The following is a 14111-nucleotide window of genomic DNA, read 5'->3' as shown; positions in this document are numbered from 1 at the left end:
AAAGAAACAGACATTCAGATCCAGGAAATCCAGAGAGTTCCAAATAAGATGAACCCAAAGAGCCCACACAAAGACACATTATAATTAAAATGTCAAAAGTTAAAGACAAAGAGAAAATCTTAAAAGTAGCAAGAGAAAAACAACTTGTTACATATAAGGAAACTCCCATAAGACTACCAGCATATTTTTCAGCAGAAACTCTGCAGGCCAGAAAGGAGTGGCATGATATAGTCAGAGCACTGAGAGAAAAAACCTTCCAACCAAGAATACTCTACCTGGCAAAGCTATTCAGAATTGAAGGAGAGATAAAGAGTTTTCTCCAGACAAGCAAAAGCTAAAAACATTCATCACCAGTAAACCAGCCTTACAAGAAATGTTAAAGGGACTTCTTTAAGCTGAAAAGAAAGGGCACTAATTAGTAACAACAAAACATATGAAAGTATAAATCTCACTGGTAAAGGTAAATATATAGTATTGGTAGTGGATTAATCACTTTTAAAGCTAGGCTAGTATGAAGGTTTTTTAAAAGACAAAAGTAGTAAAATAACTATAATTAAAATAATTAGTTAATGCATACACATGAATATACACAAAATAAAAAGATGTAAAATGCGGCACCAAAAACATAAAACGTAGAGGGGAGAAAGTAAAAATGTAGAGTATTAGAATACATTCAAACTTAAGTTATTATCAACTTAAAAGAGACTGTTATAGAGATAAATTTTTATATGTAAGCCTCATGGTAACCACAAAGCAAAAACCTATAGTAAATACATAAAAGATAAAGGAATTTAAGCATACCACTAAAGTCATGAAACCACAAAGGAAGAGAGTAAAAGAAGGAACAGAGGAACTACAAAACATCCAGAAAACAATTAACAAAATGGCAATATGTACATACCTATCAATGATTACTTCAAATGTAAATGGACTAAATTCTCCAATCAAAAAACAGAGTGGCTGAATGGATTAAAAAAACAAGACTCAACTATATGCTGCCTACAAAACTAGCTTACACCACTCACAAAAATTAACTTTCTTCTTCCTAGAAGAAAACATAGGTGGCAAGTTCATTGACATCAATCTTGGTGATGACCTTTTGAATTTGTAAAGGCAACAAAAGCAAAAATAAACAAGTGGGACTACATCAAACTAAAAAGCTTCTGCAGAGCAAAGGAAACCATCACCAAAATGAAAAGACAACCTATGGAATGGGAGAAAATATTTGCACAGCCTAACTGTTAAGCAGTGAATATCAGAATATATAAAGAACTCATACAACTCAACAGCAAAAAAATAATCTGATTAAAAAATGGGCAGATCTTGGGGCTGGCCCCGTGGCTTAGTGGTTAAGTGCATGCTCTCTGCTACTGGCGGCCCGGGTTCGGATCCCCGGTGTGCACCGACGCACTGCTTGTTGGGCCATGCTAAAGCGGTGTCCCACATACAGCAACTAGCAGGATGTGCAGCTATGACATATAACTATCTACTGGGGCTTTGGGGAGAAAAAAGGAAAAAAAAAAAGGAGGAGGATTGGCAACAGATGTTAGCTCAGGGCCGGTCTCCTCAGCACAAAGAGGAGGATTGGCATGGATGTTAGCTCAGGGCTGATCTTCCTCACAAAAAAAAAAAAAAAAAAAGAAGCAGATCTGAACAGATATTTTTCCAAAGACGACATACAGTTGGACAACAGGTACAGGAAAAGGTGCTCAACATCACTAATCATCAGGGAAATGCAAATCAAACACACAAAGAGATATCATGTCACGACTGTTAGAATGGCTATTATCAAAAAGACAAGAGAGAAGTGTTAGGAAGGATATGAAGAAAAGAGAAACCTTGTGCAGTTGGTGGGAATGCAAACTGGTGTAGCTACTATGGAAAACAATATGGAGGTTTCCCCCCCAAATTAAAAATAGAACTATCATATGATCCAGCAATTCTACTTCTGGATACTCATCTGAAGAAAACAAAAACACTAACTAGAAAAAATATCTACACCCCCATGTTCATTGCAGCATTATTTACAATAGCCAAGATATGGAAACAACCTAAGTGTCTGTCGATGGATGAATAGATAAAGAAAATATGGTAAATATATAACAGAATACTATTCAGCCATAAAAAGAAGGGAATCTTGCCATTTGCAAGAACATGTATGGACACTGAGGCCATTATGCTAAGTGAAATAAGCCAGACAGAGAAAGACAAATACTGTATGATCTCTCACATGTGGAATCTAAAAAACAAAAAAACTGAGAACAGATTTGGTGGTTGCCAGAAGCGGGGGAATTGGCGGGGGGAGGTGGGCAAAATGGGTGAAAGGGGTCAAAAGGTATAAACTCCCAGTTACAAAATAAATAAGTCATAGGGTTTTAGGTACAGCATGGTGAATATAGTTAATAATACTGTATTGCATATCTGAAAGTTGCTAAGAGAGCAAACCTTAAAAGTTCTCATCACAAGAAAAGAAAATTTCTAACTATGTATGGTGACAAATGTTAACTAGACTTATTGTGGTGATATCACAATACATACAAATATCGAATCATGTCGTATACCTGAAACTAATACATGTCAATTGTACCTCAGAAGAAAAAAAGAAAGTACAAGAAGAGGAGGCAGAAGAGAGAGTTAAAGAGATGCAACGTGAGAAGGATGCACAAGGAAATGGATTCTCCCCTTGGTGACACCTTGATTTTGGCCCCAAGAGACCTGTGGCAAACTTGTGACCTACAGAACTGTGAGATAATATATCTGTGTTGTGATAAGCCACTAAGTTTGTGGTAATTTGTTAGAGCAGCAATAGAAAGTTATTATACCAAGTCTCGAGAAAGGTTAAAGAAACTGAACTGATAGATGGGATAAGAGGGCAGCTATGTGAAAACAGATTAGAAATCTGGCTCTAAAATAAGGAAATATTTAGCTAAGATAGGTAATGTAGACTTATTCATCAAATGCTAGGATATTACAACTAACCACATGAAATTGAAAAAGATTAATAAATAAAAGGCAGAATCACTAAAAAGAAGAATACTGAGAGCAGATGTGGGTGTGGGGAAACAGACACTCATACGCTGCTGACAAAGACAAATTCCATTCTGTGTGGCAATATGTAAGCATCAGACGTCTTAAAAATGTTTGCAGTGATTTATGGGTAAGAATTTTCAGGACAGCATTATTTAGAGTGAGATTAACACATTTTGGTACATTCATTAATGAATGTTAACATATACTGCTTTATAAAAACACTCATTGCTATGAGAAAATGTTCATAATAAATAGAAAAATCATGCTACAAAACAATGGGCTACACTTTTAGAAACAAAATATTTATGTATCGAAAAAAACTGCAAGGCAACTTCTCAAAATGTTAAATGTATATTGGGTAATGGAATTTTACAAATTTTCCCTTCTTAAAAAATATTTTCCAAGTTGTCTGTACTAAGTATATAATTAGGAACAAATCTAATAAGAATTTTTAAAGCATATCCATGCTGTTTTACACAGCAGACCATAAACTACTGGGATTTATTACTTTGAGAGGAGGTATGGGGTGAAAACAGAATTAGGTAAGAAGAAATTTTAGACTTCTGAAGGCAGACTTCGCCTTTGAAATAGTAGGGTTATCAACCAGGGCTGGGAATAGGGTAAGACAAGGGAGGTATTTTTGCCTTGGGTACAAAATGTGAGAGGGCACCAAAACTTAGTAATCAAGATAAATTATATTCTAATGCAATATTTTAAAAACTCAAAATTAATGCAAAAAAATCCATGATGGAAAAAATATCAAAATTTTAAATAAAGACAGGATCAGTATCTGATCTGTGATGGATAAAATGGACCACTGTTCTAACTCAGTTTGACCACTATTTTCTAAAGCAGTAATTCTCAGAGTGTGGTCCTGGGCCCAAGAGCATCAGTATCCCCTGGGAACTTGTTAGAAATGCTGACTCTCAGGCCCCACCACAGGCTACTGAATCAGAAACTCTGGGGATGCAGTCCAGGAATCAATGCTCTATCAGCCTCTCCAGGTTAGACAACTGCTGTGCTACAGAACAGATAGGTGATATTAACAGCAATGTTGGTAGTAAATGTACATTACACTGATTTTCAAAAGCAACATTCAGTGAGCGTTTGCTATGAGCCTGGCCATATGCTCAGCTCTTTGCTTGCTTGGGGTGCGGGGCATTTTGAGTACCTCAGTTTTACAGGGGAGGAAACTGAGCTGGAGCAGGGTTAAGTACACCATCCAAGGTTGCCCAGCAAGGACATGGGAGACCAAGGACTGGAACCCAGATCTGCCTGACTCTAACGTCTGTTCTGATAGCATCTGTGGAAACATCTACGCAGGTGACAAGGGGCAAAGATGCGGAGGACCCACATGCCTGGGCTTACCCTCTGACTCTGACTCCTCTTCATCTTCCTCTTCCTCCTCTTCATTGCTTTCGTCCTCACTCTCTTCCTCTTTGGCAATTTTCTGCCGGGCACTCTTAAACACTGACTGCAAGACGATGGAGTCTTCATAGATCTAAAGGGGCAAAGTGGCACCTGTTAAAAACTGCAAGCTGAGGGCCCAAGGTTCACAATCGCAGTGCACTCTTCTCTCCCTTATGCAACACACCAGCTTTATTTCACATGAATTTTAGTAGAAACGTCAACATTAGCTTTTATGCCCACAGGAAAACCCAATGGGGAAACGCCCAACTCAAATACAGGCACACATATCCTTACAGGAAAAAGTCCATATGCAGTTGAGATAATTTCAATGTTGTGTGTGTGTGTGCGCGCACTTGGGAGAGAAAGGTGGACTTGTATAAGATAGCCTCTCATCTCGGACAACAAAAATAGTATTTAAAAAACTACATTTCTTATTTGAATTGTTATATCAAATACTATGGTAAAGTAACCTTCTTTAAAATGCAATTCCCCTAACAAAATGGAAGTATTCTTTATTACTGAGTTTATCAGTACCAGCCAATACTATTCCAATCAATACCTTAGTTTTAGGGTATGCACACACCTGAGCATTGCCCTGTGTAGTTGCTGAGAGATATATAAAGTTAAAAAATGGTCCTTTTTCTCAAAAACTTAAAAAGAGAGTCCCATAGGATCTGGCATTCCCACCTCTGGGTTTATATCCAGAAGAATGGAAAGCAGGGTCTTGAAGAGGTATTTCCACACCCATGTTTCCAGCAGCATTATTCACAACAGCCAAGAAGTGGAAGCAACCCAAAATATCCATCAATGGATGGAGGGATAAAATAAATGCAGAATATACATACAAAGGAATATTATATAGCCTTAAAAAAGAAGGAAATCCTGCTACATGCTGTAACTGGGATGAACCTTGAGGACATCATGCTAAGTGAAATAATAGGCCAGTCACAAGAAGACAAACACTGTATGATTCACTTATATGAGGTATCTACAGGAGTGAAATTCACAGAAATAGCACGTAGAACAGTGGTTTACAAGGAGAGGGGGAGATGGGGGGTTATACTGGGTACAGAGTTTCAGTTTTACAATATGAAGGAGTTCTGGAACTCTGTTGCACAACAATGAGAATATACTTAACACTACTAAACTGTGCACTTAAAAATGGTTTAGATGATAAATTTTATGTTTTACCACAATTAAATAAAAAATAAAAAAACATGGGAAAAAATGATCCTGGATCTAGGAACATATTCCTTTATTGTCAAGATGAGCCACACACTCAAGAAAGTGACTGGGCAACTTATGGTGAACACCAAACAACACAGTACAATAGAAGAAAGGACCACGGAGAGAACACTGCGATGGATGGGGTCCTTGCAGTAGAATTTGCCAGAGACATCAGAGTTGAGCTGGATCTTAAAGGGATGAGAAGGGAGAGCAGGTGAGAAAGGTGGGGAGGCGAGAATGAAAAAGATGCACCTGGGATTGCACCAAAGTCAATTTCCTGGTTATGATATTGGACCACGTTATGAAACACATTACTGTCTTGTGATGATGCAAAGGGTACACAGGCTCTGTCCGTGTTATTTCTTACAATGGCATGCATATTCGGGCAAGCAGGTGTTTATGGGACCAGTCTGATTGAACAATGCAGTTTAGGAGGAGCAGCAGCAGGGAATGAAGCTCAAGAGTTAGGGTAGGGTAGGGCGCGACTTTAGAAAGCAGCCTACAGAGTTTAAATTCATTCTAGAATTTAATAGTACAGGGGGAACCTCAAAGCTTGGTGGACAGTGGATGGACAGGATAAGAAGGTGATTAGAGAAAGACAAACTAGTATCCAGGGTAGACTGGGAGGGAAGCCAGTCAAGAGGCCATTGATCACCCCATTTCAGGTGTGAGCCAGTGACTGCGGGCAGACAGGGAGGCTGTGGCACTGGAAGCATATCACTGGAAGCATATGCCATAGTAGCATAAAGAGCCCAAAAATCTGTCTGGAGACTGTACACGGTCATTCACAAAAGACTTCCTTGCTGACTCTTGTATTTACCCTCTCTGTCCTGGTTTTCATCTTAACTTTCTTTGAAGAGTGTCTTAAAAACAGAAGGATTGCTTTCAAGACTTACTTTGGTCAAAATACCACTACTATTAAATCTGGAAATCTACAGTCTGCTCAAGGCACATCCACGTTCTCCAATTTAGTGATTGGCCTTGACAGAAGGTAAAAAAGCAAGGTCAGGCAAGAGGCTTAAGGAGACGCTGGCTGGACACTGCACTGGCTGGCGGACACACGGACCTCTTGCTTGTTCCTTCTTCTTCACGGGTAAGAGAGCATCAGGCCAGAAATACAGATAGGAAAAAGCGTGTTCCTACAAAAGGTGAGTGGAATTGAGGTATAATAAAGTGAAAATGTTCTCCTCCTAGTTATTTTAATAAATTCAGTGTCACTTATATACTCTTAGACTTGCCAACTATGGAGAAAAGGAGTAAAGAGAATTGCAATTGGCCCAATGAAAAGCATTTTAAGCAATTAGGGGCAATGGTTATTTTTTCTATATATTTTTTGGTTTAAATCATAGTAGTTTCAACTCCTGATGCAAAGTTACAATCAGAAAAACAAAGGTAAATATAATCAAATACACAATCTCCATAAAAGCAAAAACTGTACCTCTAGCCTTTAAACATTACATGAAGTGATTTACTTGAATTCTTCCTCTAATTAGAAGCCAAGCCTTTAAGGAAAGCTCAAGTAGGAGCTAGCACAGCTATGGCACAAAAGAGCCAGCATTAAGTTGAAAATGCCAAAGCCTCAATTTACTTACGAAGGTAGCAGGGAATACAGGCTTTTATTTTTCATTTTTCTTCTGCCAGGGTAGTAGCAACGGTTCAAATGGTAGAAAATGAAATATTTTATGTAATAGAACATAAGCACGTTTAAGGTTAAACATTTTTCAGACAACGGAAGACAGACCTGGGATCCCTCCAAGTTGAACGTCTGAGCATTGTGACAGAGAAGCATGACATCTTTCTCCAGGTCGCCCAGGCTCCGGTATTTATGATTACGAATTCTTTCCTAATGGAAATTTTGAATGAAGTAAGAAGAGGGAGAGAAATGCAACAATCGTTACTTGGTTAACAAGGCCTGATTTTCCCTTTGTCTTCTCAGCACACAGCCCTGCCAGGGACGTGGGACTGCCCAACTCCAGGGGTGCCATTCACAGAGACCACCCTCCCACTAGCGTTCCTTCTTGTAAGGGGGAGGAAGGAGCATGTGATGGGAAACAGGAACCACAATGGTGAAGGGTAGTCTGAAACCTTAAATCAAATGCAATATAATACAATACGAGCTCTCAGCATAACGATTAAATAACATACATGTAAAGGCACAAGGATATCCCGACCTTTTTGGTGACAAGCCTGGATGGGTGTTAGTGGCAACGAGACAAAAAGATGTCACTGCCAAGTCCTGACTTAATCATTTCAGTGAGTTTACACTTTTCCTTTATTTATTTAAAAAATAAAGTTTGTAAACAAAATAACTACCTTTATTTTTTTGAAATCCACCGGCTTCCTAATTAATTCATAGTATTCTGGTAATTCTTTCCTTGAAGGTAACTGAATGAAGACTTCACTGAGCTGTCGCCCTGAACTGTAGGGTGGAGGAAACAAACAGAAACGTTAACAGATCATGTACTACCAAGGAAAGGTTTTATTTTATTTCAGAGAATGCCAGAAAAGCAAATTGGCATCCCATGCATATACACATGGGGCTCTTGAAATCAAGGAAAATTCCACAGCTGTACTGGAGATTAATTAACGCCCCTTGTGCTGACTTCAAAATCACATTAAAAGACCATTAGGTCCCCACTTCTGTCACACACATGATATGGGAAGTCCAGTGTGGATTTCTCTTTCAGAGTACACATATCTCTTCATTTTGATAGAAGTATTTAAAATATGCTATTTAACCAAAAATTCAATTTTTAAATGAATAATAATTGAGTTGGTAAAAAAAAAACAACACAGACTTCTTTTCCATACTCCTTTGTCTTCAAATTCACATTTTATTTAGAAAATAATATGTTAGAATATACTCTGGAAATTAAATGAAAAGCTTTTGTATGTACCTAGTGACTGGTCTATCTTTTCAGTCTTATTCCTCTTTGGGTATTTTACACACTGTGAACCACACATACCTTTATTATCATTTGTCAGAGGAACCCCTTCATTTTGCCTAACTGCACTTCTGTGTGTATGGAGCAATTTGGGCAGAAAAGAACAAACGTATTTAGCAAGTGTAGGTGCGTCATTTCTGGGATTCGTGCTGTACCCTCCCCCAAATTTATGGTAGCTTTATTTGAAAGCAGATTTAATAGCAACAAATGCATAGCATTTTGTAATTTTGACAAGACAGGCTATAAAACAATATAAGCTTTTAACATCACTTAATATTAGAAGCAGACACGGTTAAAGGAACAAAGATTTTCATAATTTAGGTTGAAGACTCTCCTATCTGAGCTGGGAACCCCCCCCAGATCAATAGCAGCTGTGAGGTATGGTATAGTCATTTTTCACAAAAATCTCACTTCCCGTATGATGCCATCTCGACTTCCTTTGTGAAGCCAGAAATATCAAAAAAAAAAAAAAAAAAAAAATCATAAGTCACTGCCATGTAAATTTCGGCAGGTGATTCTCGGAGTGTGCGAGAATGCTGGAAGCAGTGGCAAAGAATGAGTGACAATCTGCTGTTTTAATCCATAGTCCCAGTTGTATAATTAAAAAATAATCATAATGACAGTTATCATAAAAAAGGCATGCGCAGTAACTCAAGTGGTTGCCTAGCAACCAATGGGGAACATGCTGAAGTGCAAAGGGGCTGCATAAATTAACCGAAAATCCTCTGTCAAAGGGATGGGTGAGTTTTTCTGTTATACCAGGTTACTGTTTTGTCTTGTTTTATTTTCTAATGCATATATGGGCCTCATGAATGCTAAAATCAGGGGCGAACACAAGAGGTGTAAGAGGACTGCAGTTTAACAGGGAATTGGATTTTTAGATGATTGTGGCAAGAACCAAGATGTTCTCTCACCCTCACAGCCTCCCCTACCCCCCTTCTCCAGGTGGAGAAATGCATTTGTACCTCCATATATTATACTACATAGTACACAACAAAAACTATTTTATTTCCTATCACCTTCAACACAGGGCCACAATCTCTGGTCTATTCTGTTTCTACCATTCTGAGATTTATATACGCAAACATTTTACCTAACTGAAAATGAATATCTGAAAGGCAATGAGAGGAATTTATAGACACTAGTTTTTCTATTTCTTTCAGTGACCTCTTTATAATTAGCATTCTTTATAACCTAGCAACGATCAAAAAGACCTCTTGGTAATCTTGGATTTAACACCTGACCCTCAGTGACATCGTCACAGTGTCATTTTCTACATTGCCAACAGATGGTGTCATTTTTCTATTGAGGGACTATAAGCACATCTTTGTACACCTGTGATGGACACACTCTTAATTTTAACTGTGTTACTGATGAAATAAGAAATAAGCGATTTGCATCCAGAGTGTGATAAAGCTCTTTCTAACAGGGGCAAAATGGCTAAAACAACCTTGGTCTGATGTCCCGTCCTCAGTCAGGTCACAGAAATTCTAGACCCTATAAGGAGACAAGTCCAGAGTTATCTGTGCTCATAAAGGAAGAGAGCTCCATGTTCTGGGACTCGGGGCCAATACTGTAAAATGAGACAAATTTATTCTGTTTCAAAAATAAAGGCTCACTCAAGTAATATTCCTACCCCACATCCTTTTTCCCCCTCCTAAGAACAGAGGACAGAGCTAGAGAAGGACCTGGAAGCGATCTAAGGAAGTCTTCTTGTGGCTATGTTGGCACCATCGTCATTCAAACACCTCAGCTCATTCTTTGCAAACTGAATTTGTACTGTTGACCTGACTCTTCTGATTAGAATAGGCTTTCTCCTGTGTACCTCCTAGTACAGTGGCCAATCTCCCCTTTTTAACTAATTCCAAGCCTCCAGCCTTGACCCACCTCTCACTCCATGGCTGGAAGGTTCTCTATCCTTCTCTCTTCAAATACTTCATTATCCATCCAGGATCAAGAACCCATCTTCCATAAAAATGGAAGAAATTCTCTGCAATTTTAAACTAACTCTTGGTACCTCATTGCTCAGAACTTAATTCGGTGTGTGTTGTTTTTTCTCTCCCCCACACAGGGTGGGAATCTCTCACATGCAGTGAACCCCTTCCCCATCCCTGTCAGAGGCATGGCTCTGATGGCCAGCTTGGGCAGGACATGTCTGGAGGTCCTGGAAGATGTTCAGTTTTTATATAACCTACAGAATGCATGAGATAGTAGGACCACCTGCTAATGGATCGCTACAGTAACTTACTTCTTCCTAAATTAAAGGTTAAAAAAAGGTAAACAAAGTAAAGGAAGTAAAGCAGCCTGATAAGAGTTCTGAATTCCTGGCATTTCTTTCTCAAACTGAAGCTGAGCAAAGGCTTTTTCAATATACCTTTTCAAACGCTTTTTTTTTTTTTTTTTTTTTTTTTAGTGCCGGAAAGGTTTTTGTGTCTTTTTTTTTCAAGTACAGAACAATGGACTACTTGTACGATGGTTTGCCGAAGGTGTTCTGTTTCTGTTGAAATGCTTACCCTACCCCCAAGGCATTTTCCATTCTGTCATTTTACACAATTTAAGGCCTAAGTATGAACTGTTACCTCGAAGTGTGTGAGGTTCCCATGACAGAAGTGATACTGCTCCCCTCCTCCAAAAGAGGATGCCACCAATGGCCTGTGATTTCAGATCTATTTTGTACAGTGATCTATCACAGAACAAGAAACAGGGCCCTGATAAGACAGAGGATGTCTTATAGGGGGAGGATGCCATGGCGGGGAGAGTAACCTAAAATACAAATTTAAAGGACCACACTGCACTTAATAGAGTTTACAGGGGCTGGTGGGCAAGCACATTTCCTCTCCACAGAGGGGACTGGGCACAGGGACACATGGCCATTATGTCATGGTGTGTGAGATGAAGAGCCCTATAGGCCACTGCATAAACAGTGGTTTGCAAACACTGCATGTTTGGCTTTTACGTGTGCGTGTACACACACACACACACACAGAAACACTGAGAGTTACTTTGCTATGCTTCATCTGGGAACAAATTTTTGTCCCATTACCTCCACAAAGCAAACTACAATAATTTCATTATAATATATAACTGCAATAATTTCATTATAAAATAATTTATACTACTATGGCTCTAAAATTTCACTGCAGACATTATAAACATTACATAAATATCAGCTTTACCTTTGACTACATTTTAGGTACAGTTGGAAGACAGCAGAAGACTGAAATGCTAGCTAAGAAACCTACTCCTTGAAGATGCTGGCTATTATGCCCTTCCAACAAGCCCAAACCAAGAAGATACAAGAGTCTGGTTTTTCTGGGGGTTTTTTGGCTGCTTTACGATTTTTCTTTTCACCTGCCCAAGCTGAGCTGTTGACAAGAATTCCTAATGGACACTTCTGAAAAAAATCTTAACTAAAGTTGAAATAGGTTTTCTTTATATTAGTTAAGGAATATAAAAATGTGGCTATCTTGCCTCCGTAAGAAAATAATGTCATGATTTAGAATACCCACTTGGAGTTGGAAGGATTTTATGGAAAAGTTATTACAGTCCTAAAGGAATCACACACGGGAAATTATTTGGGAAGAAAACTATAAAAATTGGGTCAACGCTGGAGGGCAGTAGGTGAAAGCATGCTGCTTCTTTTCAGGGTCAGATTCCTGTGACGCTGAATACATACCCTTTAAAAATGCACTTAGACCAGAAGAACACCCTACTTATCCAGAGAGCCCGCAGAAACCTCAGCCACTCATGAAATAGGTGTCACAAGCTTCCGCACTCTGTATTCACTACTGAGATCTCTCATCTGAGTCTTATTGAGTGTTGAGCGATAATTTCCAACAAGCTTGGAAATCTGACCTCCCAGCCTCCTGAAACTTATATGAGGTAACAGCAAGACAGAATGGCATGGCGATAGACTTGCTTTTGGTAGTGGAATGGGTAGCTGTTAAAAATCACCCCAAGGGTCACATTAAAGACTGTAGATATATAATGTGCCTGAGTTATCAACAAAAATAAGGTCCAACTAGGTTAATGCAAGGCAAATACCCGGATGTTAGGGAACTGTAAGGGGCTGGCTCAGTCAATAAGAAAAGTACCAAGACTTTATCAAGAGTCTTCAATACAATCACATTCTGATGGACGGTTTTACTTTTAGTAATCTACTCTAGGCTGAAATATGGATAAAGATATATATATTTATTTATAAAAATGATCATCACAGCATTACTTAAAATAACTAAATAATTTAAAGCAGCCAAAATGTTTAACAATTGGGGAAGGGACAAGTAGTGCAATGCTACAGAGTCTAAAACTATGTATTTTAAAATTATGTGCCTTAAAGAATGGAAAAATGCTTGGTATGACATTCAGTAAAAAAACAACAACAACAACAAAAAGCCACACAGGATATCAAATTGTAAATGCAGTACAACTTCAACTAGGTTTTTAAAAAGGCATAAACTAAGGACCAAAAGGAGATATGCCAGAGCATAAACAAACATTAATAATAATATATTCTTGTTCAACAAAATGAAGATTTACAATCTAATGTAATTTGGAACCGTATTTTCGTCCATAAACAAAGTAGGTCTCAAACACTTGTATCGAGATGTCTTCTTTGAACTGTAAGTCAAAAATCTAATTTGATTCTTCCCAGAGATATGTCGTCTAAGGGGCATATGACCAACCTTTATTTACATGACCATAAACAGCACAGTTCACCAACTGGTACCTTTAACTCTACCATACAAAGCCAAACAAAGAAAACAGAATAATAGAACAGAACAATTCCATAAAATTTTTATTTCAGATTTTGCAGCCCTCAGAATCTACTATATAAAGTTCCTATTTATTCCTTCAGAATTCTCTCATGGAACTTATTACTACAAATCAGAGGTGCTCAACAGGGCGTGAGATTCAGTGAGTATTATTTGTTTGTTTATTTAGACAAGCCTTCTGAGGAGACGTTTGAGAAGATTTATCATCTGTCACTTGACTTCTTAGAAATTTTGACTCGGGACGTCTAATTTCTTCTCCTCTTCTCACTTGACCTTTCATAACAGCAGGTGCGGGTATAGAATTCTGACTGTCCATCTGTCTAAATGTGACAGTGCATAGGCCTGCTGCTGGTCAGACAATTCACCAGTTTTCATCGCCTCATCCTGTGGGCCTGGGCAGGACTCGAGGAAGCCTTCCTTTCAAAGCTAAGGACCACCCTCCCTTCCACTGAATATTCTGTCCTTTGATCTCTCCCGGGGTGTGGCCAAACTCAAAACCACAAAGCTTTCGCAGGAAAACAAAATCAAATGCCTCTCTACCTGGGCGTGAATCCCAAATGTCACTCTGCAAACGAGGTGCGTCATAGCAGGCACCCCAGAGCGCTGCTTTTTCCTCTAGTGGCCGTTTTAGTAAATTCTTAAGGAAGACATATGAGGTGTGATTCTAAAGTGAGGCAGAATTTTTCCCATGAACGGGCAAGAACATATACGCCCAGATAAGTGC

General features: G+C 38.7%; 1 protein-coding gene across 9 annotated transcripts in view; it reads right to left on the bottom strand.

Annotated features, from left to right (window-relative positions):
* The window catches only part of SMARCA2 (SWI/SNF related, matrix associated, actin dependent regulator of chromatin, subfamily a, member 2), a 173923-nt gene that overhangs the window by 6492 nt on the left and 153320 nt on the right, over window positions 1-14111 (bottom strand). For all 9 annotated transcript variants that reach the window (XM_058565719.1, XM_058565718.1, XM_058565725.1 and 6 more), the window contains 3 exons: window positions 7981-8086; window positions 7409-7510; window positions 4399-4531 (listed from right to left, as the gene is read on the bottom strand). In XM_058565719.1, coding sequence (XP_058421702.1) covers window positions 4399-4531; window positions 7409-7510; window positions 7981-8086 — 341 coding nt within the window. The remainder of the gene's footprint in view (window positions 1-4398; window positions 4532-7408; window positions 7511-7980; window positions 8087-14111) is intronic.

This window comes from Diceros bicornis, chromosome 22 (assembly GCF_020826845.1).
Source record: "Diceros bicornis minor isolate mBicDic1 chromosome 22, mDicBic1.mat.cur, whole genome shotgun sequence".
Classification (NCBI taxonomy): domain Eukaryota; kingdom Metazoa; phylum Chordata; class Mammalia; order Perissodactyla; family Rhinocerotidae; genus Diceros; species Diceros bicornis.
The sequence above is the reverse complement of the archived record's forward strand: the minus strand, read 5'-3'. Positions and strand labels throughout refer to the sequence as shown.